This window comes from Sphaerodactylus townsendi, linkage group LG05 (genome assembly GCF_021028975.2).
Source record: "Sphaerodactylus townsendi isolate TG3544 linkage group LG05, MPM_Stown_v2.3, whole genome shotgun sequence".
NCBI classification, from domain to species: Eukaryota; Metazoa; Chordata; class Lepidosauria; order Squamata; family Sphaerodactylidae; genus Sphaerodactylus; species Sphaerodactylus townsendi.
The window spans coordinates 136952128-136976116 of NC_059429.1; the positions used below are offsets into that span (position 1 = coordinate 136952128).

The following is a 23989-nucleotide window of genomic DNA, read 5'->3' on the forward strand; positions in this document are numbered from 1 at the left end:
GAGTGGGAAATAGAAATGGGAAAATCTTATCCCTTGGAGGACATTTCCTTTAGCTCAAAGGGTCCTCTTCTAATGGAGGTAACTCTACTCTGTGCCAGAATGGTTACAATAAAGTCCCTGAACCTATGAGTATTTCTAATGCAAATGGCCACACTGTAAAACAAAGCATGTCTCTCCTATGCAGGGAAAAAAAGACCTGAGATTTCTCGATGTGCCTGACAGTTCTGTCCCTAAGCACACCATGAGGCTCTCAGAGGAAATGGGAAAATCCTGCCCATCCTGAGGGAGTCTCTACCCCAGAAAGTCCAAAATGTAGAGGAAGGTGTTCCTTCCCAGAGGGAAGCCAGAAAATGGGAAAATCTTATCCCCTGAGGACATTTCTAGTCTCAAAGGTAGGTCCTCTTCTAATGGAGGGTAACTCTCTACCTCATATTAATGGAAAGGACAAAAGTCTCAACTGCTGGAGGGATTTCCTTAATGCAAATGGCCAGTTTGTAAACAAAGATGGCCTCTCCAGAAGGGAAAAGAACGGAGGGATTTCGAAATTCCATAGTTCAGTTGTCCTAGCACAGACTCAGGGAGGGTTCTTCTCTTGGAGGGAAATGAAAAAATTGTATCCCCTGAGGGAGTCCCTTCAATTCTGGAGGAGTCAAAAAAATGGAGTGAAGGTGGCTCCTTCCCAGAGGGTAATAGAAATGGTAAAAATCTTATCCCCTGAGGACATTTCGTAGCTCAAAGGGTCCCTCCTTCTAATGGGAGGTAACTCTCCCTACCTCAGGTTACTGGAAAGGACAAAGTCCTCAACCGGCCTGAGGGATTTCAATGCAAATGGCTGGCCAGTTTGTAAACAAAGATGGCCTCTCCCAGGAAGGGAAAAGAACGGAGGGGATTTCTCGAGCTCCAGAGTTCGGCCCTAGCACAGACTCAGGAGGGTTCTTCTTTGAGGGAAATGGAAAATTGTATCCCTCGAGGGAGTCCCACTCCTTTGAGAGTCAAAAATGGAGTGAAGGTGGCTCCTTCCCAGAGGGAAATAGAAATGGGAAAATCTTATCCCCTGAGGACATTTCTAGCTCAAAGGGTCCCTCTTCTAATGGAGGTAACTCTCTACCTCAGGTTAATGGAAAGGACAAAGTCTCAACCGCTAAGGGATCTCCCAATGCAAATGGCCAATTTGTAATCAAAGATGGCCTCTCTCCAGAAGGGAAAAGAACGGAGGATTTCTCTCGAGAAACTCCATAGCTTCGCCCTCCTAGCACAGACCAGAGGTTCTTCTTTGGAGGAAATGGAAAAATTGTATCCCCTGGGAGGGAGTCCCTACCCTGAGAGTCAAAAATGGAGTGAAGGTGGCTCCTTCCCAGAGGGAAATAGAAATGGGAAAATCTTATCCCCTGAGGACATTTCTAGCTCAAAGGGTCCCTCTTCTAATGGAGATGGTAACTTTCTACCTCAGGTTAATGGAAAGGACAAAGTCTCAACTCAGCTGAGGATTCCCTTTAATGCAAATGGCCAATTTGTAAAACAAAGATATGGCCTCTTCCAGAAGGAAAAGAGCGGGAGGGATCAGGAGGATTTCTCAAGCTCCATAGTTCGTCCTAGCACAGACCAGGAGGGTTCTTCTTTGGAGGGAAATGGAAAAAATTTATCCCCTGAGGGAGTCCCCAATTCTGAGAGTCAAAAATGGAATGAAGGTGGCTCTTCCCCAGAAGGAACTGGAAATAGGAAATTCTTATCCCCCGAGGAACTTTCTAGCTCAAATGGTCCCTCTTTTAAAGGAGGTAACTCTCTACCTCACGTTAATGGAAAGGACAAAGTCTCAACCGCTGAGGGATTCCCTAATGCAAATGGCCAATTTGTAAACAAGGATGGCCTCTCTCCAGAAGGGAAAGGACAGGAGGAATTCTCATATTTGGAAGGTCGTCCTATCACGGACCAAGATGGTTCGACCTTGGAGGAAAATGGAAAGCTTTTATCCCCTGAGGGAGTCCCCAATTCAGAGAGTCAAAAATGGAATGAAGGTGGCTCTTCCCCAGAAGGAACTGGAAATAGGAAATTCTTATCCCCCGAGGAACTTTCTAGCTCAAAGGGTCCTTCTTCTAATGGAGATAACTCTCAACCTAAGTGGATTGGTAAGGGCAAATTTTTATCCCGGGATGGATTCCCTAATGCAAATGGCCAGTTTGTAAACAAAGATGGCCTATCTCCAGGAGGGAAAAGAAAGCAGGAATTCCCAAGCTCTATGGTTCGTCCCGTCACAGATAAAGGTGGCTCTTTTTTGGAGGGATATGGAAAATTTTTACCCCCTCAGGGTGTCCCCAATTCTCAGAGTCAAAAATGGAATGAAGGTGGGTCTTCCACAGATGGAAAGGGAAATAGGAAATTCCTCTCCCCACAGGACCTTTCTGGCTCTAATGGTCCCTCTTCTAATGGAGATAACTCTCTACCTCAGGTTAATGGAAAGGACAAGGTCTCAACTTCTAAGGGATTTCTAATGCCAAAATTATGGCCAAGCCTTGTATTTGTAAAGCCAAAATGGCTCTCTCGCAGAGAATGGAAAAGTAAGGAAGGACTCTTAATCTCTGAAGGTTATCCTATCGAAGACAACAATCATCCCAACACTAAAGGTCAGTCTTTTGACAAACATCATACTCTGCTAAGTCCCAATGATTATCCAAACTCCCAGAGTCTGTCAGTCAATGCTGGTGGCTCTTCCTCTGATGTTCTCCATAAGGCCAATGGTCAGTTTTTGAATGAAGGTGATTCGTCCCTTTGGCAAAATCAAAAGGCAAAATTCTTGTCACCTGGTGGTCTTCCTAACTCTGACCGTCAATCTTTGAATACTGTTAGTGCTCCTCATGGGAAATATGAAGAGAGGAAAATCTTAACCCCTCAGCATTTTCCTATTTCTGATCGCGATTCTTCAATTACAGAAAATCCTTCTCTTGGAGGGAATAACAAGAAGATATTCATATCTCCTCCCGGACCTCATAAGCCAGATACAATTTTGCAGTACAGAAACAGCGATGGTTCCCCTGCGGGAACTAATGGAATGTGGAAATTCCTTTCACATGAAAAGTTTTCCCTCAGTCAAGATGTGCCTGCCCAACCATTTGGAAAAGCAGACGAGGATTCTCCCAAAGTACATGAGACTTTATTAGCGGAAAATTTCTTGAGACCTGACACTGCTCCTTTTCAAATCGAGGTTCCAGATAATTCCTTTTTCTCTCTGAAATTAGGCTCCTGTACAGCCTGCGGAACGGAACATTTTAAATTCTCCATCCCAATAAAAAAAAAGTGACTCCGAAATACCAAACAATTTCTTCTTGCAGGAAGCCCGGAAAAGAGGTAATTGTCAAGCTCTTTCCCCACACTGACAACTTAATTAGACCGGGAGTACCTTCTACAGGAGGTGACTCTATACTAAGGGGTAACGAGAAAGGTAATTATTTCGTTCAGAACAGGGGGGAAACAGGGCCGAACAATGGAGTTTCAACTAGGTATCTCTCTCCTTTTGGAAGAATACATTTTCCTGGACCTGCAGGAACGGTTCTTTATGGACCTGGTAGCAAAGATCACTTTGCAACAAAGGAGGTTGGTGGGTCATATCCTGGAGGTCGTATTAATAGCCTGAATAATCGTCTAGCTAGTTTTGGAGGTCCCATTGGTGATCAGAAAACTGAAAGCAACACAGCCAGGTTGAATAATCCCATGCCTGGTTTGGGGAGCGATCTGTCTGGGGCGGATGTGTCAAATGCTGGGGGTAGTCGATTAGACAGGGATGAGAGAAGTGATGTTCCTGCTTTTGGCAGTAATCCGATTGGAGCAGGTTATGGTATTGCTGGTAGTTGGGGCAAGCCATCTAAGGACTATAAACCCGGGCCTCAGAGTGGACTTCCTCCATTTGGACGTTATCGTTGGACATCCAGCAATACCGCCCTGAGCAACAGTGGGCAAAGAAACCGCAACAGCCTCCTTCCTGGAGTTCCACTGGAGAGAAGAATGTTTTGGTCTCTCCCTCCTTCGGTCGTGATTCGAGTCGGCGCCGCAAGAAATTAACCAGTGTGAGTTATTTGTTCGTTTTATTGACTTCCCTCATTTTGAGCAGGCCAAATAAGCACTGGAAGCTTAAATTGGGATAATCGAGGCCGTAAGCTCAACCCAGCAGGGATTGGTCCTGTTGAGCACTTGGAGAGAGGACAGCGAAGGAAGATTGGGGGTTTTGCTCTCTGGAGAGTACCGAGGGCTAAATCCAACTCCTGCTTTGTGTGGTCTCTTTGTCTGGGAGAATATACCGGTAAATGGGTAGGGGGGGGGGGACTTCTTTTTTCTTTCTGCTCACAGGGAACTTAAATCACCGTACAGAGAAACAGTGGGGGACAAAGGTAGGCAGAAAAACACACACACACACAATACAATTCCAGTTTCTGGCCTGGGTCTGGGTCCGTTGACTTGACTCGTGTAGTTCGACAGGTTGCAAAACATGGGCTACAGCCTGAGTCCGCTGACTCGCTCCATTCTTATGCTTGTCCATCTATGGCCAGGCTGAAAACCTATCAACCCGGAGGAGAAACAGACCCACTTTCAACACAAGATTTCACATTCCCAGACTCTCCCCACCCCTGATCACCCTGAGCACCGAATTTATGCTAACTATACGAAGTTATTTTTTTTTTTAGAAATTGATATCCAAATCAACTTTTAAAGTCAGGCATGCTGTAGTGCATAAGTGTCAAACTTGCGGCCCTCCAGATGTTATTGACTACAGTTCCCAAGAAATTCTCAGTGAGATCAGACAAGGAAATAGTTTCATACTTGCTTAGTGACCATCATCCCCACACTACTACTGAATCAGTTGCCAGGTTTTTTAACAAAGCCGCACTTGATCAAGAGTGAAACCTTTGTGTAGAGATTCTCCACAGTCACCGTTTTAACATAATTTTGTATTTTACCACTCTTTATATGCCATTAAAGGTTTTGTATTTGTATTTGTATTTGACTACAGTTCCCATCATCCCCTGCCAGCATGATGTTGGCAGGGGATGATGGGAACCGTAGTCCATAACATCTGGAGGGCCACGAGTTTGACACCTGTGCTGTAGTGGTTATGAGCAATGGGCTCTACTCTGGAGAACCGGGTTTGATTCCCCGCTTCTCCACATGAGTGGTGGACTCTTAAATCGTGAACTAGATTTGTTTCCCCACTCCTCCACGACGCCTGCCGAGTAACCTTGGACCAGTCTCAGGTGGATTTTCCACAGCATATGTATAACGGATTGCAGTCATTATAAAGGGAATCCGTTTTCCGTTTTCCCATTCAGGAGTGAGTCCTTCACCCATTTAGGCAGCGATTAAAGCTCATGGAAATAATCCAAGTTGTTTTCATGCTTTCGTGATGAAAGACAGCTTCTCTCCCTTTTTTAATTTCCTGCAACACGTTACGTAGCTCGCGCGAGGCAGACAGACAGAAATGAAACGCCCGCCGAGCCATGCCGCATTGTCCCATTAGAATCACTTATCAGTTGCACCTGAGAATAGCTGTGCATGATTGCAACAGTGCAAAATAAAAAAGGAAAAGGGAAAAAAGAGACCTCCTGCAGTGGTCGAAAAGCAATAATGGGCGCAGTTGCTTGCATGATGGGTGGCTAATGCTTGGTGGCCTTTGTACACTGGCGGGCGCACAGAGAATCTTTGTACTCTGTTTGGGGCACAGAGAATCTGCCCCCAACCAGCACAGAATGGCGGGTGGTTGGATTCTCCCTGAAGCAGTGACGGGCGTAGGACCCTAAATGGCGAATGGGCGGAAGAGCAAGGGAAATAAAGGCATCTCCCTGCCTGTTATTGTGTTACGTTGATGTAGTATACCTCCAACCCGACTGAAATGCAAAAGCGATCACTTGGTTTGGCCAATTTTTCAAAATCCCGGTTGAGGGAATAAAATAAGGAGCCAACTTTGTTTGGCAACAGAGACGTAGTGCAAAGTCTTCACCCTCAAGAAAAAGCTTGGTTTATATAACGTCCTACACCTGTTATATTTCACGTGTGTGGAATTCACCACAGTCGTGTCAGAACTCTCTCAGCCCCACCTTTTTCACAAGGGGTCTTTTGTGGGGAGAGGAAGGGAAGGCGTTTGTAAGGTGCTTCGATACTTCTTACAGGAGAGAAAGGAGTGATATAAATCCAAACTCTTCTTTCTAAAAAACAATGAGCTGGGATCCCACCAGCTTTTCCCTCAATCTTGTTCTGATGTTTCCTTCTTCTCTGCAGCCTTCATCCTATGTGGGTTTGGGCCATTTGGGTCCCACAATCCCAAGCAAAACCTTTCAGGTCATCCAAGTGACCTCGCCTCCCTCTTTCACTAAGGGAAAGCTGGAAGAATCCAGCATTATGTTTGGTGGTGGCTGTACATTTTCCTGTTTCACATTACAATGAATTGGAGACTATTTTACATGGAAGAAGAAGAAGAAGAAGAAGAAGAAGAAGAAGAAGAAGAAGAAGAAGAAGAAGAAGAAGAAGAAGAAGAAGAAGTAGAGTTGGATTTATACCCCCCCCTTTTCTCTCCTATAGGAAACCCAAAGGAGCTTACAAACTCCGCACCACAACAAACGCACCTGTAGCCAAGGTAGGTGGGAGCTGAGAAGGCTCTAGAATAACTGTGACTCACCCAAGATCACCGAGCTGACGTGTGTTGGAGTGCACAAGCTAATCTAGTTCACCAGATAGACTTCCACAGCTCAAGTGGCAGAGTGGGGAATCAAGCCTGGTTCCTCCAGATTAGAGTGCACCTGCTCTCTTAACCACTACAGCCACTGCACGCTCTTAACCACTGCTGCTCCTCCAGATACAAAATGGCTGCCACCTCAGGAGGCGGAGACAATCACAAAATGGCTGCCGCAGCTTATCTTAAGTCACCAACTGAAGTTCTTTGTGCTGTGGTGGCTGCTGCTGCCGCCAAATCAATATTTTGAGAAACATGTGCATAGCCCACCAAATCTCCAGTGGTCAATCGGAAGCCCTGCATGGCCTTGCCCATTTTCTGAAAAACACTCCTTACGGGGCTGAGAGGGGAATGCATGCATGAGCGGGCACAATGCACAACTTGCAGGCAACCAGTTGAGGTGATTTCTCCTTGCCCCTGGAGTACAATGCCATTGCCTTGCTCTATCTATTGTAGATGATACCAGGATGCTACCATATCCAGTTCTTTGACAAACATGGCTATTTAGAGGTGAAGCCACAGAAAAGGCCTCAGTTGCGCCTTAGTTGCACCTCAATTGTACCTCAGTTGGCCTCAGTTGCACCTCAGTTGGCCTCAGTTGCACCTCAATTGGCCTCAGTTGCACCTCAGTTGGCCTCAGTTGCACCTCAGTTGACCTCAGTTGCACCTCAGTTGGCCTCAGTTGCTCCTCAGTTGGCCTCAGTTACACCACAGCACAGTAACATATGTAATTTATTTGATTATTTTCAGGTTTTGAGGACCAAAAGCAGGCAAAGCTGTTTAATCCCAGCCAGCTGATCCGAGAACCAAAGACGGCCAGGCTTCTTTTGGGAACCTGGCAAGGGCTCTCTCTCAGGCTGTTCGGGAAGGAAAGGAGAATTTCCTCCAGACTTTGCTTGACAAAAACGGACTGCTGCGAAATGTCAACTGGGGCAAAAGTCTAAACCACAGCCTGCTTTTGCAGAAGACCCTTAACTGGGGGGGAGGGAGAGATGGAAGGCCAAACACCGTAGGAAACGTCGCTGCTACCCCAGGCCAGGCAGCAGCCGAAGAGGGTGGAAAGAGACGAGGGCTGTTTCAGACTTTCTTTGAAAATCTACAACAGGGAAAAGGTCTACTTGGGAGGCCGCTTTTGATAAGTCATTTTATGGGGAAAAGAGATTTAGATGGTGTCTCGGGCACCAATGCGAACCTGGATGGGGAAGAGCTAGGAAGCAAAACCGTCACTGCAAGAGTGGGATCGGCAGAAGATGGCAAAAAGAGAGTGGCGGAACTTTTTTGGAGAATTTTGTCACAGCCTCGGGCAGATCCATCGCCCGATGTCGCTGAGGGACTTCTTGAGGCCTACAGCTTCTGAGCATGCCAGATTTGGTTGCCACAGCCTATCGCAGAGGAAGCATACTACAAGTAGAAGTCGAAAACAGACAGGCACGTGTCTCTCAGAATATGGGGAGGCGAAAGCCCAGCGCTTGAGGAAATGTGGCAAGGTTGTGAGTAGGGGGTGCAGTAGATGATCCAAATGAAATGGCTATCTTGGATTACAGCTCAGGCCCATTTTTAACTAGACAAAGAACATAGACCAAGTTCACTACAAAGAACTTATCTGTTTTGGCTTGATAAACACCAGATGTTTGAAGCGTGTACTTGCAATGAAAGCATTTTTTTAACTACTAATCCTGGCCTTTGACCCTGGCTTTTCTGCCTTACAATCTAAAACAGACACTGTTATTACTTTGTCCAAAACAGGCAGCACTATTTGTCCCGCCATTGGAAGCGAAGAGTTAACAGGGCCTTGCCTTTTTTAGGCCCCTTCCGCACTTGCAGAATAATGCACTTTCACTCCACTTTCACTCCACTTCGCAGCTGTGCGGAATAGCAGAAGCCACTTGCACGAAACAATTACCAGAAAGTGGATTGAAAGTGCATTGTTAATTTTGCGTAATGTCTTGCGGAAGGGGCCTTTATGGCTCTTTGTAAAAGGTGCTGGGCATCAGGAGGGTTTTGTGCTTTTTGGTGGGGAATGTTTGGACCTCTTCAGCCCTGCTGCTTTTCATAGAATCATAGAGTTGAAAGAGGCCCCAAGGCTCCATCAAGTTCAGCCCCCTGCAATGCAGGTAGACATAATCAAAGCACTCCTGACATACGTTCATCCAGCCTCTCCTTAAAAACCTCCAAAGAAGGAGACTCCACCACACTCCGAGGCAGTGAATTCCACTGTCCAACAGCCCTGACAGAAAGTTTTTTCCTGATGTTTAGGTGGAATCTCTGTTCCTTCACCTTGAACCCATGACTCCTGGTCCTAGTTTCTGGAGCAGCAGAAAACAAGCTTGCTCCCTCTTCGACGTGATATCACTTCAAATATTTAAACATGGCTATCATGTCCCCCCTTAATCTTCGCTTCTCCAGACTAAACATCCCCATGTTTTGGGTGCTGTGTGGTTTCCGGGCTGTATGGCCGTGTTCTAGCAGCATTCTCTCCTGACGTTTCGTCTGCATCTGAGGCTGGCATCTTCAGAAGGTCCTCTGAAGATGCCAGCCACAGATGCAAGTGAAACGTCAGGAGAGAATGCTGCTAGAACACGGCCATACAGCCCGGAAACCACACAGCACCCCAGTGATTCCGGCCGTGAAAGCCTTCGACAATACATTAAACATCCCCAGCTCCCCAAGTCTCCCTTTGTAGGGCATGGATTCCAGACCTTTGACCATTTTGGTTGCCCTCCTCTGGACCCGCTCCAACCTGTCAATATCCTTCTTGAATTGCGGTGCCCAGAACTGGACACAATATTCCAGGTGAGGTCTAACCAATGCAGAATAGAGAGGTACACTTTTTTTTTGAGAGGTGCTGACGTGGATGCATTTTCCTGTCCTGGTTAGTTGCATTCCAAGACAACAAGCAGGGTAAAGGCTCGCTGAGACCCATTTTGCTCCTCAACACATTAATCTCAGTCCACCATTTTGCTGCCGTCTCTTGGAAATGATCCTGCAGAGATTTCCACACAGGTGCTCTTTCAAGCCGGGACAAGACTTGCCGTTTCCTTCCCAGTGTGAGACTGTACAGTAGACCACCTAATAGATCTCTTATTCTGTCCGGAGTTGGCTTATTTATCAACCTTTTATGTATTCAGAGTAATAATAAGCTAAACTTGGGTGAAAATGCTGTGGTTGGTTTCGGGCTGTATGGCGTGTTCTTTAGCAGCATTCTCTGATCTTCCTGATGCTTAGCCTGCATCTGTGGCTGGCATCTTCAGAGGATCTTGAAGATGCCCAGATCCTCTGAAGATGCCAGCCACAGATGCAGGCCCGAAGCGTCAGGAGAAAAGAATGTTGCCAGAACTAAACCATACAGCCTCGAAACCACACAGCTCTAACCTAAGTGATTCGCCAGATAATAGCTCTTCAGAGCAAAATAATAAACTGTTTTTCTACTTTGAACGTCTGCAAATCTCTTTGGGTAGCCTCTGCTGGTGTTGAACTTTCTCCGTATTTTAAAAAGTTCAGTCTTGAAACAGAAAACCTCTTATTGTTTTCATTATTGGCTCTCTCTTTCCCCAGCATTTCTGTATTCTGCGGTGTGAAGGTTGTGGAAGTCGCATGCCTTTTGTGATCTCTAATAACGGAAGGTGACCCCCCCAGATGTGTGGAAATCCCATTTTCAAGTCACACTCAATGGACAGAGGTAGGATTTCATAGGTATCTGCATTACCTGAAAAAGCTTGTTGATAAAAGGGGTCTTGCTTGCCAGATGATGTGCACCTCCATGCTGTGAAAACTTTCAGCTGCCCATTTCCATCCATACATTTCCATACATACATGAAGGCAGCATGGTGTAGTGGTTAAGAGCAGCAGTGGTATAGGAGGTTAAGAGCTTGTGTATCTAATCTGGAGGAACCGGGTTTGATTCTCCGCTCTGCCGCCTGAGCTGTGGGAGGCTTCTCTGGGAATTCAGACAGGCCCTGTGCACTCCCCACACACGCCAGCTGGGTGACCTTTGGGCTAGCCACAGCTTCCTGCAGAGCTCTCTCAGCCCCACCTACCTCACAGGAGGTGTTTGTTGTGAGGGGAAGGAAAGGAGATTATCCAGCCTTTGAGTCTCCTACAGGAGAGAAAGGGGGGATACAAATCCAAACTCTTCTTCTTCTTCACTGTAATCTGAAGAACCAGGTTTGATTCCCCGCTCTGCCGCTTGAGCTGTGGAGGCTTATCGGTTATGAACTAAGATTAAGCTTATTGCTGCAACTCCAACACATACCAGCTGGGTGACCTTGGGCTAGTCACAGTTCTCTCAGAACTTTCTCAGTCCCATTCACTTCACAGGGTGTTTGTTGTGGAGGTGAGGGAGAGAAAGGAGATTGTCAGCCCCTTTGAGTCTCCTTACAGGAGAGAAAGGGGGGGGGGATATAGATCCAAATCTTCTTCTTTTTCTTAAAGGGGCAAGACATTTTTTCTTCAGGTTTTTGCCAACTTGTTTGGTAGGGGTGGTGGGTTCCCCAACAACTGGCAGCGGTTTGGGGGTGTGGCTAGGGTTGCCAAATCCAGGTTGGGAAACTCCTGGTGATCTGAGGGCAGAGCCTAGAAAGGACAAAGACCTCTATGGGGTACAATGTCGTAGAGCCCACCTGGCAGGGAGGTCTCCCAATGGCAACCCTTGCTGCCTCCTGCCACTCTTGAGTGGCAGCAGAAGGGGGAAAAAACAGTGTTACATGCACTGTGGTGTCACTTCCACAGAAAACATGGAAGTGACATCAGGCAGCTCTAGGAATCCCTAGAAACTCTACTGTTTCACCAGAGACTTTTACCTTATAGCTTCCAGTGATTCTTAGAGGTACCCAACCTCACGCTCAAGTTTTCCTGGAAGTGATGTCAGGATGTTCATGACACCACGTGCCCCTTCATGTCCCTCTATCACTCAGAAGCTTTGTGCCAGTTATCATGAGGATTGCTTTGGCAGAGTCTTTTTGCACTAGCACGCGTTGTGAGATCCAGGGGCCAGAGGACAGGGATCCAGCAGGTTCTCACAGGTTCCCGAGGTAGGGTTATAATAATTATTTGTGGCTGGGCCGAGCAGGGGTTACTAATTGCGTGGATTTTGCCACGCGGATTTTTTTTGCCTTAGTTACGCCCTATTTCGGCTCAGCAGTAAGCGCCGCAGAACTTGAAGCAGTCTAGCAGGAGGTGCAGACCGGTGCGCATGGCAGCCTGCACCTGCGCGCAGGTATTCGCTTTCCAGCCTAAGGATCATGAGCGGCTGCAGCTGCCCTTTGCCACAGCCCCACTCCAGCAATGCCTCTGCCCCGAGATGCCTGCTAGCCACACCCTCTGTCGTGTTCCCCGCCAGCCCCATTGAAAAAGCTATGCCACTGTTCTGAATCCCACCACCATGGGAGACCTGTTTACTAATATTTTGGATCCCACCACCGCAGTCAGGCCCCAACTAAGAACCTTTTCATCTCTGTTCACAGCGGCAAAGCCAATCCAGCCAATATTTTAAGTATTCGATTTTGGCCCCATTACTCATTAGCCAAAAGGTTGCTCACTTCAGTATGCGTCAGGCAGAGGTGGGATCCAGCAGGTTCTCACCAGTTCCTAGAGTGGGTTACACTAATTATTTGTGTGTGTGCCGAGGAGGGGTTACTAATTGGGTCCTTTTCCTTTCCGCCAAATCCTATTAGTCTCCAAAATCATCAAGTCCTGTTGTTTCCTATGTGGCTGGTTAAAGCGAAGGTGAGAAAAGCGGGATAATTCTCCCGTTGGGCTGTTTTAAAACATGTTTTAGAAATATGGTAAAGTTCCTGCGGGTTTAAGGAAGAGTCTCCTTCTTTTGATTTCTAGAAAGCAAGAATTAAAGTTATTTTTAAAGAGTATTAATGAAATTATTTGACAGGCAATCAGCCAATTAGAGGAGAAGTAGTTGTTTTAAGTTGGCAGTAGGCGATAGGACTTGCTAGAAATGAGTTTAAATTATGGGACAGAAAGATGTACTCTCAGCTGGAAATTAGGAACTTTTTTCTTTACAGTAAGAGGCTTTTTTACCGAAGTAACAGAGAGAAATTATTAATGCCCTCACCAAGCCACATGCCCCCCCGTACTTCAGCCCCATTACGCCACGCCACTGTTTGAATCCCACCACCATGGGAACCTGTTACTAAAATTTTTGGATCCCACCGCTGGCGTCAGGCACTGGGCTTCTAAGCCTCAAGAACTGCCAAGACCAGCCTGGTTCATGAGGAGAGGCCTGTAGCCAATCGAGAGGGATTGCCTCGAAGTAGCGGGGTCAGGCAGTGGCTTTTGCGGCTGTTGATTCAACATGGTTTTGATTTCTCTGACAGCGTTAATAAGCGGGCAGAAGGAGATTTCCCAGCAGCTACGGACTACGAGGTGGAGACCTTACGTACATGTCCTGCCTTGAAGGGCACAACGGCTTCCGAAGGAGGGAGTCTCGGTTTAGGATTGTGGAGGACAAAACCGTCATCACGAAGGTGGAGAGCCGGTTTGGCCACGGGTGAGAGTCCACTGGACTGCTTTGTCTTTTGCTCATCACTGAGCTGAGTTGAAGAGCGTCTATTCGGGGGGGTTACTCTCACAAGTCCATAAAAAACCCTTGGAAGTGATTGGATGGTAGTTTCACTCCTACTCATGAGCAACATCCCAGCACTGCAAAGATGCATGCCTACCCTTAGAACCAAGTCCCTTTTCTCTCATTTCAGGGATGGTTCGCCACATCTGAGGAAGGCTCTGGATCTGCTTGTTCAAATCATGTTGACAGACTCGGTAAGACTCTTGAGGGTCAAGGCAGCCGTTCCTCTTCCTTCTTGTCAGGTCTTAGTGGATAGTTCCATGGGAATGTCAACTCAATGCCTGGCAGCTGTGAAAAAGGCAAACTCTATTCTGGGGATAATTAGGAAAGGAATTGAGAATAAAACTGCAAGGATTGTCATGCCCTTATATATAAAGCAGTTGGCGCGGAAGCCGCGTACATGATAATAGGACTGTCACAGTCTTCTGGTCGCATACACATCTCAAAAGGATATCGGGTGAGATAGAAAGAAGTGCAGAGAAGGGCAACTGCAGCAAGGATGACTGAGGGACTGGGGAGGCACCTTCCCCTATGAGGAGAGGCTGCAGCGTTTGGGGACCTGCTTCCGAAGTTTTGGAGAGGAGACTGCGTCTGAGGGGGGGGATATGATTGGGAAGTCTATAAAATTATGCCATGAGGTAGAAAAAATGTGGACAGAGAAGAAATTTTTCTCTCTTCTCACACTACTAGAACCAGGGGGCATCCATTGAAAAGGCTGGGGAAGAATTCCAGGACTAATAAAAGGAAACACTTCTAACTCGCATAGCGTACAGTGATTGGTGTTTGGAATAATATACTGCCGCAGGAGGCGTGTGATGGTCACTCACCTGCGGATGAAAGCTTTCAAAGGGGCTTGGACAGATTTTATGGAGGAGAAGCTCGATCTATGGCTCCCAAATTGATCCCTCCTTGATCTGAGATTGCAAATGCCTTGCATAGCAGACCAGGTTGCTTTCGGGAGCAGCAGCAGCAGCCAGAAGGCCCTTTGCTTTCACCTCCTGCAGAGAGTGAGCTCCAAAGGCACTCCAGGCCAGCCCTGCGAGGAGCAGAGAGAGCTGGACTAGATGGACTCTGGTCTGATCCAGCAGGCTAGTTCTTATGTTCTTATGTTCTCACCGGTAATCTTTAAGCAGGAGTTGAACAAACATTTGTCTTGGTTGCTCTGGCTGATCCTGTGTGGATCAGGAGGTTGGACTAGATGGTCTCGACAGCCTCTTCCAACTCTCTGATTCTATGAACTGCAGATGTTAACAGTGGCTAAACGATGCTGTGGTGTAGTGGTTAGAGCGCTGGACTAGAATCTGCAGGCTCAAATTCCTACTCTGCCACAGAAGCTTGCTGGGTGTCCTTTGGCCAGTCACTCATTCTCATCCTAGCCCACCTCGCAGGGTTGTTGTGAGGATACCGTGTAGGAGAGGAGGTTTATATATAAGCCACCTTGGGTCCCCATTGAGGGCAAAGGTGGGGTGGGCATGGAATAAGTGAATAGAAGCAAACGGGCTTTTCGGTTTATTCTCTGAACCTTAACAGTTTGCTTCCCGGCATTGCAGAAGCAACAGGCCGAGGCGAAGTATCTGATTTGCTCCTTTGTTTTGCATCCCAGGTGGCTCACGCCTACCCTGACGGGATCGGCACCGTCAATACAGAATGCCTGAGGGGTTTGAGAGGTGAGTGTGATCCGCTGAGGTTCGCGCAGTTATTCACAAGCGTGTTGTGGGGTTTCCAGGCTGTATGGACAGGTTCCAGCAGCATTTTCTCCTGATGTTTCACCTGCATCTATGGCTGGCATCTTCACACAACCCAGAAAATCCACAACACACTAGTGCCGTGGTGGCGAACCTACGGCACTCCAGATGTTCATGGACTACAATTCCCATCATCCCCTGCCAGCATGGCCCATTTAATGGTGCCTGATGAGTGTTTTTAGAATGTGGGTGGGGCCACTTGGGGCCTTTCTTCTGATTGGCCACTGGATATTTGATTGGCTGTGCAGATTTTTTAAACAGTTGCTTTGGCAGCAGCTGCTACCACATTGCAAAGATCCACACCAGGGGTCTGCAACCTGTGGCTCTCCAGATGTTCATGGACTACAATTCCCAATTGGCCATGCTGGCAGGGGCTGATGAGAATCATAGTCCATGAACATCGGGAGTGCCATAGGTTTGCCACCACTGCACTAGTGATTCCGTCCATGAAAGCCTTCGACAATGCATTTATTCACAGTTCTTATGTCTCATCCTTTCTTGACATGAAATGTAGGCATCTTAAAGCTAAACCAAATCCCTTTTGCAAACACCCCGCAGAAAGGAAACTTGAACTCAGGCATAGGCACACCAGCTGGCTTTCTCTGCTAGGGCCAGAGGTGGGATCCAGCAGGTTCTCACAGGTTCCCGAGAGTAGGTTTCTAATTCTTTGTGTGTGCCAAGAGGGGGTTACTAATGGGTGATTTTGCCATGTGATTTTTGCCTTAGTTACGCCCCTCCTCTCCACAGTAGCGCGCAGAACTTGAAGCAATCTAGCAGGAGGTGCATTCGGCGCATGCAGCTCTCATGCCATGCACTAAGCTTCCCTGCGCGCATTCGCCCTGCCACAGCCCCCCCAGGAATGCCCCGCCTCGAATGCTCCGCCGGCCACGCTCTCTGTCATGCCCCGCCCCAGCTCTCATTGCCATGCCACGCCACTGAGAATCCCACCACCATGGGAACCTGTTACTAAAATTTTTGGATCCCACCACTGGCTAGGGCTTCTGTCCCCTTAGCAGCTGTATGTTGGGCTGCAGTTCATCAGGTAAAGCCTGAAGATGCCACTGGGGGAAAAGTTTCGGCCACTGAATTTCTGCTTCTGTCTCACTGCAGAGCTGGTGCCCCTCGTGTCAGAAGATGGCAGGATCCAGTTCTTTTCTGCAGGGCCGGTGGTCTTCACCGATGACGCTTTTATATTCCACTACGCAGTGAGTGCTGTCTTTGGTCTTGATCCTTACCCCCTTTCAGCAGTGGCGTAGGAGGTTAAGAGCTCGTGTATCTAATCTGGAGGAACCGGGTTTTGATTCCCAGCTCTACCTGGAGCTGTGGAGGCTTATCTGGGGAATTGATCAGCCTGCAGTTCTCCCACACACTTCACGCTGGGTGACCTTGTCACAGCTTCGAGCTCTCAGCCTCAACACCCACCTCACAGGGTGTTTGTTGTGAGGGGGGAAGGGCAAGGAGATTGTCAGCCCCTTTGAGTCTCCTGCAGGAGAGAAAGGGGGGAGATAAATCCAAACTCCTCCTCCTCCTCCTCCTCTTCTCCTTCTCCTTCTCCTTCTTCTTCTTCTTCTTCTTCTTCTTCTTCCCTGGAACAGTGGGAGGTTAGGCTGCCATTCTCCAAGGGGCAACAGAGAACCGGGTTCTTGTGAGAGGCCGACAGGTCCTGGCAGCTTGGATCCCCAGTTGGCCAATAAGTTGAGTCATGAGGGACACACACGAAGGTTCCCCCCAAACACATGTGGCTAATCTTTGTGGTTTCACAGGTATTGGATTTTTTTCTTGTGTCTCCTTTCAGACTGCTGTGCAAAGAGCAGACGGCAGCCGCGTGGTGCTTGGCGGGACACGCCCATTCCCACCTCCTCCACAAGGACCAGCGGTGGATGTGGTCGTGAGTGCCAGCATCCCCTCAGCAATCCTGTCTACAGTCAGTCCTCACAGCCTCTCCGCAATGGTATGAAGGCAGAGCAGCAAACCTCTTGACTTTCAGCAGAGCTGGGGTGGGAAGAAAAATGCAGAACGTTACAGCCGTCGCCACCACCAAACGTTCAACAAGCTGGGGTTAAATGTTAGAATTGTGGGATCATAGAACTGGAAGACCACCGGGGTCATCCAGTCCAACCCCTGCCATGTAAGGTGGTCTACTCCGAGTATAACCACTGCTTCAACAAGATGGCCACCCAGCCTCTGTTTAAAAACCTCCGAAGAAGGAGACTCCACCACCCTCTGAGGCAGTTAATTCCATTGTCAAACAGCCCTGACTGTCAGGAAGTTCCTCCTAAGGTTTAGGTGGAATCTCGTTCCCTGCACCTTGAGCCCATTATTCCTGGTCCTAGTTTCTAGAGCAGCAGCAAACAATGACATCCCTTCAAATGTTTCAATAGGGCTATCATGCCACCCCTTGGGATGACACAAAAAGACTGAGTATTTGGGATAACCGCTGCCCCTCCTCCCATCACCATTGGGCAGAACTAGACAAGATGCTGGGAGATCCATAAATATATTCTCCCCCTGTGAAACTAAGTGAACGATACCCAGGTGTGATCAGGCCTTTCAGGGATGAGGCGGTCTATGAAATCTAAAGTAATGAATGAATGAATGAATGAATGAATGAATGAATGAATGAATGGATGAATGGATGAATGAATGAATGAATGATGATAGATGATAGAAGATAGAAGATGGATGGATGGGTGGGTGGGTGGGTGGGTGGGTGGATGGATGAGGAGAAGGATGAAGCTGGATGTGCCACACTGTTGTCATGACCAGAAATGGCTATAGGGTTGCCAAACCCCAGGTGGTAGCTGGAGTTCTCCTGGGATTCCAACTGATCTCCAGGTGACAGACATCAGGTCCACCGGGGAGAATGACAGCTGGGGGATGTGGCCTGTACGGAATTGTACCCCATTACGTTCCCTCCCCTCCCCAAATTCTGCCTTCCCCAGACTTCATCCCAGAAATCTCCAGGAATTTCCCAACCCAAAGTTGGTACCTTTACGCTCAGGGGAGGGAGAAGGCCTGCTAGTCGCTCTCCCATTAAGGGAGGTCATGGCAGCTACAGGTCAGGTGAGAATGTTTTCTGTGACCGCTCGTTCTCCAAGCCAGGTAATGTCCTGGCCAAGACACCCCCTTCTGCAGTTTAGGAAGAAATGCCAGGCAGGGCAGTGGAGGTGGACCTGGAATGGGACGCATTTTGGGCTACTTGCGGTTTTATGGTTTTGGATTTCATCTGTTTTGTATACTGAACCTGCTTCTAGCTTTCTTGAGAAAAGCAGCCTACTAAATAAATGAATCACACAGGACAGGCATCTCAACAGCTGGTGTAACCTCAGCTTGTGGCTTCTGTGGGGCAGAACTTGGAATGAGTTTGCAACAACAAATTTTAAAAACAAAATGGTTTACTTTCTTAACATATAACATCAACATTTAACATCACATTTCAAGGTCCTGTTCAGGTTGCATTTTCAAGTCCTTATATTTACAGTCTACTGATACTGCCAAGTCCAATTCTTCTTTGCAAGTGGGTTGGCTCCTGAAGACTCCAAGGGCTTGATGAACAGGCTTCAACATGATGAAGGTTTCCAGGAGAACTCTCTAACCCATTAAAACCACAAAAAACCCTGAAACAATAAACTCCAACATTTACAACATAGCAAAAACAAACAACTACCTTCCCAGTAGTTCCCAACAATATTGCAGTTACCTTAACAAGGTGTTAAGGGCTTATGCAAATCAATGTCCGAGTCTGGTAGCCTCGTCTCCTCCAACTACATGAGGTCTGCTGCAGCCTCTGGCTGCTTTGAGTCTCCACCCCTTACTGGGTCAACCCATTCTGAGCATGGGGGTTACACTGGCAGGGAAACTGAGCATGGGGTAGCGTGGAATTGCTTCTTCCAACTTTTCTGTTCTTCCGGCAGGTTTGGGGTGATGGAGTCTTGTCAGCAGAGGAACGGCGCTGGATACCAGAGGTTAGGAACTGTTGTGTTGCCTTTTAGTAGTGGAGGGGGTGGGTGCATGAGGATGGGTACCTTAGCGGTAGGATATCAAGAGGGCGACGAAGGCAGAACCTCTCTTGTAGGGCCTCTGTTTCACACCAGTTGTGTGCTGTTCAGGAATTGCGAGTCTGTTGAATGAGGAATGTTTTTTTCCCTCTGAGTTGTAATGTTGGACGCAAATCTGGAGAACCAGGTTTGATTCCCCACTCCTCCATATGAGAAGCAGACTCCAGCGTTACTTTCATTTTGCATTTGTGTACTACAGTTTCTATGGAGGAAGACTATTTCTCATCTGTTACAAATGTCAACCTCCTACCGGAAATCTTTTTTGTCTACAAGAGGCAAAAATAAATTAATGCACTTTTGTCTTAAGGAGCAGCAGTGGCGTAGGAGGTTAAGATCTCGTGTATCTAATCTGGAGGAACCGGGTTTGATTCCCAGCTCTGCCGCCTGAGCTGTGGAGGCTTCTCTGGGGAATTCAGATTAGCCTGTGCACTCCCACACACGCCAGCTGGGTGACCTTGGGCTAGTCACAGCTTCTCGGAGCTCTCTCAGCCCCACCTACCTCACAGGGTGTTTGTTGTGAGTGGGGAAGGGCAAGGAGGTTGTAAGCCCCTTTGAGTCTCCTGCAGGAGAGAAAGGGGGGATATAAATCCAAACTCTTCTTCTTCTTCTTTATCTGGTGAACCAGATTTGTTGTCCCGCTCCTGCATTCCTGCTGGGTGACCTTGAGCCTGTCACAGGTTTCTCAAAACTCTGTCAGCCCCACCTGCCTCACAAGGAGTCTGTCGAGAGGAAAGGGAAGGAAAGGAGCTTGTAAGCCACCTTGACTCTCCTTACAGGAGAGAATGGTGGGGTGTCAATCCAAACTCTTCTTCATTTATAGTGTCATAGAAGCATAGAGTTGGAAGAGACCACGGGGGCCGTCAAGTCCAACCCCCTGCCGTGCAGGAACACACCATCAAAGCACTAAATGGGAGGGTATCTAATTGCTGGTGGAAAATGCTACCAAGCCACACTTGACTTATGGCAACCTTGTAAGATTTTCAAGGCAAGAGGCATTCAGAGGTGATTTCCTGCTTCTGTGTAGTGACCGTGGACTTCCATGGTGGTCACTGGTCCAAGTGCTAATCAGGGCTGACCTTGATAAGCTCCCAAGGTTGGATGACATCGAGCTAGCTTGGACCATCCAGGTCAAGGGAAGAGATGCCTGCTTCATCATAGCGAATCTGGACTTCCTTGGTGATCTCCCATCCAAGTACTGCCAACCCTGCGTAGCTGCCAAGATCTGTCAAGATTGGGCTAGCCTAGACCATCTATGTCAGGATGGGAATCTTATTAGGAAGTTTCAATTCAAGTGTTAGGAAGCAAATTTGAGTCAGGATTGTTTTCTTGAGTGCTAACTTTAGCTTTAAAAAGGGCTTGGACAGATTGATGGAGGAGAAGTCGATCTATGGCTACCAATCTTGATCCTCCTTGATCTGAGGTTGCAAATGCCTTAACAGTCCAGGTGCTCAGGAGCAGCAGCAGCAGAAGGCCATTGCTTTCACCTCCTGCATGTGAGCTCCCAAAGGCACCTGGTGGGCCACTGCGAGTAGCAAAGTGCTGGACTAGATGGACTCTGGTCTGATCCAGCAGGCTCGTTCTTATGTTCTTAACTCCTCCACCCATGCACTGTTTAAAAACTTCACAGGCGGGGCACATCTGGAGATAGCCAATTGCTCTTCCCTCACTGACTCTGCTGTTCTCTCTCAGGCTCCTGAGAATGGGGTCGTCAAGGCCAAGTTCATTGAGGTCAGAGGTCCGTGGATTTCTTACACTGCCAATCCGGCCAATGCAATGCTGGGCCTGACCATCAAAGTGTGCTCGAAACCAGAAGGGGAGCCTGCCTTGCTGACGTTGAAACTTGTGAGTGTTGATCTCAGCCTGAGAGTCTGTCTTTGGGGAGGCGCCATGGCTGTGCGGGAGGGCATCTGCTTTGCATGCAGAGTGTTGTGGGTTCGATCCCCAGCAAAGGCTCCAGCTAAAAGGGTCAGGTGGGACGTGACATGGGACATCTTTCTCAATTTGGAGAGCTGCTGTCAGTCAAAGGAGTCCAGATTGACCTTGAGAGGCCACGGAGACACAGAGCTCACTCAGTGGAAGCCAGCGTGGTGTTATGGTTAAGAGCAGGTGCATTCTAATATGGAGAACCGGGTTTGATTCCCCACTCTGCCGCTTGAGTTGTGGAAGATGATCTGGTGAACTAGATTAGCTTGTGTACTCCAACACATGCCAGCTGGGTGACCTTGGGCTAGTCACAGTTCTTCGGAGCTCTCTCAGCCCCACCTACCTCACAGGGTGTTTGTTGGGGGGGGGAAGGGAAAGGAGATTGTAAGCCCCTTTGAGTCTCCTTACAGGAGAGAAAGGGGGGGATATAAATCCAACTCCTCCTCCTCCTTTGAGTCCTGACTCAAACTTTGCTGCCCAGTTCTGGCTGGGTGAGCTGCAAAGGAGAAAATGCATCTTTGTCAAACAAACAAGATTTGTCAGCTGGACAGAGAATAATTGCCTGGCTTGACCCCGTGGCTTGTGACTCACCCAGACATATGCACCTCGCCAGCCAGCCACTGTGGTCTGCCACGATTTGAACCCCACCAATTCTGAGGCAAGAGGTAAGACAGAGACTGAAAAGCATGCTGGGAAAACTCTTAGCCAAACATGAAACAGAGAACCAAGGATGAGTGAAGGTTACAGAGCTGCTTGAAGGACAATTGCTTAGGACAAATTGTTCTGATTGATTAGAACAAAAAAAATGTTCTAATTCTCAAAAAAAAAATTGTTCTGATTAGAACAAAAAAATATGTTCTAATTCCACATTGCCAGAAGCAGCTACTGCTACAGGGTCTGTGGACTGATCTTGCTTACAGACCTAATTTCAAAACGTACATCTTGCAAATGTTAACTAGGTGACAGCATTTCGCTTCCAGAAATCTTTATATAGTTTACATTAATAAATCAGCAACTGTGCAGTTTCATTTATAGTCTGCCCTTCTAACTGGGACTGGAGGCAGATTGCGATAGAGCTGTTCCGGAAGCAAATTACTAAATATGAGAACGCTTGAATGAGAACAACATTTGAATCCAGCAGAGAAGATCACTAGCTCAGCCGTTCAGTCAGCAAGCGGATCAAAAAATATGATAGCGTCTGAGTCTAACGGAAAAGGTTCCTTCCTAATCAACATGATGTAGGTGGGATGAAAGAGAACTAGAAGGAAAAGACTCGTTAGAAATTTAAGCCATGCTCTTGAATTATAATGCAATAAACAAATGTGTTATTTTGCTAGCCTGCCTGCTATTTATGCTATTAATTCTAATGATAATATACATGAAATATAATAATATGTGTACTCATGCACAGTGGGAATGTATAGAGACACAAAATGGCTCAGTTATAAGAGAATCTTTAGGCAATTCAAGATAAATATTATTATTATTATTATTATTATTATTATTATTATTATTATTAGTAGTAGTAGTAGTAGTAGTAGTAGTAGTAGTAGTAGTAGTAGTAGTAGTAGTAGTAGTAGTAGAAGTAGTAGTAGTAGTAGTAGTAGTAGTAGTTTAATTTAATATACCGCCCTATCCCCGAAGGGCTCAGGGCGGTGAACAACATAAAATATCACACAAAAAATCATCACAAAATTAATTACCATAGATTGGGTTGTTGTGGGGTTTCCGGGCTGTATGGCTGTGTTCCAGCATTCACAGATGCAGGCAGAACATCATGAGAAAATGCTACTGGAACACGGCCATATAGCCGGAAACCCCACAACAACCCAACATTTATCTTGGCTATCACTGCCTAAAATTGCAGTGAACGCCTTCGACAATACAAGGTGAATGTTGTTTGGAAAAAAAGGTGAGTCTCTCTTTGTATCGTGAGGGCTGTCTTGAGCCACCTTGATTGTCAGCGTGATGCAGAAGGATTTTAAAATCACAAGAAAAAGACTGCTACATTTCAGGTTACCAATAGTTGCCTCCCATCCTGTGATTTCAGGAAGCTCGTTTAACTACCACCTTTGAAGTTTCTGGAAGCAAGTTGATAGCCAAGCTGTCTTTAGACAGGTAAGGATTCTCACTGAAGAACTGGTAACTGACAGTGGTAATAAACATTTATACAGCGTATTTGACGTTTTCTCTGAGCCCGGTGTAACGGTGGGCCGCTAGCTTCTGCTATAAGGAAGGACTCCCGGTAGCTGTTTCAGGAACCTTCCTATTAATTAATATGTTTTTCGCTGCCACCAATCTGTTTCGCTGCCACCAATCTGTACTATAGCCCACAAACTGATAAAATGGACACCACTCTTTCTAGGAACACACCCAGACAAAAATAGACTGGAACGGTTGTAACTTAAACAAACTGGAAAACGTTTATTACTGGCTTAGATGTAGGCTTCTCAGGTAACTGAGAGGATTTTAAAGATTGTTGGTTTCAAAAACTTATTGGTTTCAGGAGCTTAATGGTTTCAAGAGCTTAATGGTTTCAGAGATGTTGTTGGCACTTCAGTTTCAAAACATTCACAGACACACACAGGTGTCACTTCAGAAAAGATGTTACTTCAAAGACAAGAAATTATAAAATTATTTTGATGGTTGAAACTAAGACTTTTTAAACTCTCTTTTTTGTATCTGTTGTATCTATTGATTCTCTGTAACTTTGCCAAAAAAATTTCTAATAAAGAATATTATTTTAAAAAAGGAAAAAAAGAAAAGATGTTACTTCAGGAAAAGATTTTACTTTAGAAAAAGGTTTGACTTTAGAGTATCACACTCCCTCTTCTGTCAGACACTAGTCCCTCTGTACCTAACCTTACTAAAACAACACACCCCAGTCTATGCCCTGTGGGATTCTGGCACACAAGCCTCCCTCTCCCACCATCCAAACTGGCCACACTGCCACTGGACTGGGCCTCCAAAGACT

At 47.0% G+C, this 23989-nt stretch overlaps 1 protein-coding gene across 8 annotated transcripts in view; it reads left to right on the forward strand.

The window, feature by feature from the left end:
• Nucleotides 1-23989, forward strand: part of LOC125432640 — a 42137-nt gene that overhangs the window by 13530 nt on the left and 4618 nt on the right. For 3 of the 8 annotated variants that reach the window (XR_007244509.1, XR_007244506.1, XR_007244508.1), the window contains 3 exons: nt 1010-1195; nt 2544-4058; nt 7463-8106. Coding sequence is in view for 1 of the 8 variants with exons in the window: in XM_048496406.1 (XP_048352363.1) it covers nt 10349-10391; nt 13052-13214; nt 13420-13483; nt 14893-14956; nt 16145-16239; nt 16830-16985; nt 18949-18999; nt 20782-20934; nt 23066-23133 (857 nt within the window). In the remaining 7 variants the exon portion in view is untranslated. Of the gene's footprint in view, nt 1-1009; nt 1196-1558; nt 2127-2446; nt 4059-7462; nt 8120-10284; nt 10392-13051; nt 13215-13419; nt 13484-14892; nt 14957-16144; nt 16240-16829; nt 16986-18948; nt 19000-20781; nt 20935-23065; nt 23134-23989 lie in introns of those variants that run through there. The other 5 variants (XM_048496406.1, XR_007244507.1, XR_007244512.1 and 2 more) reach the window with 5 other exon arrangements.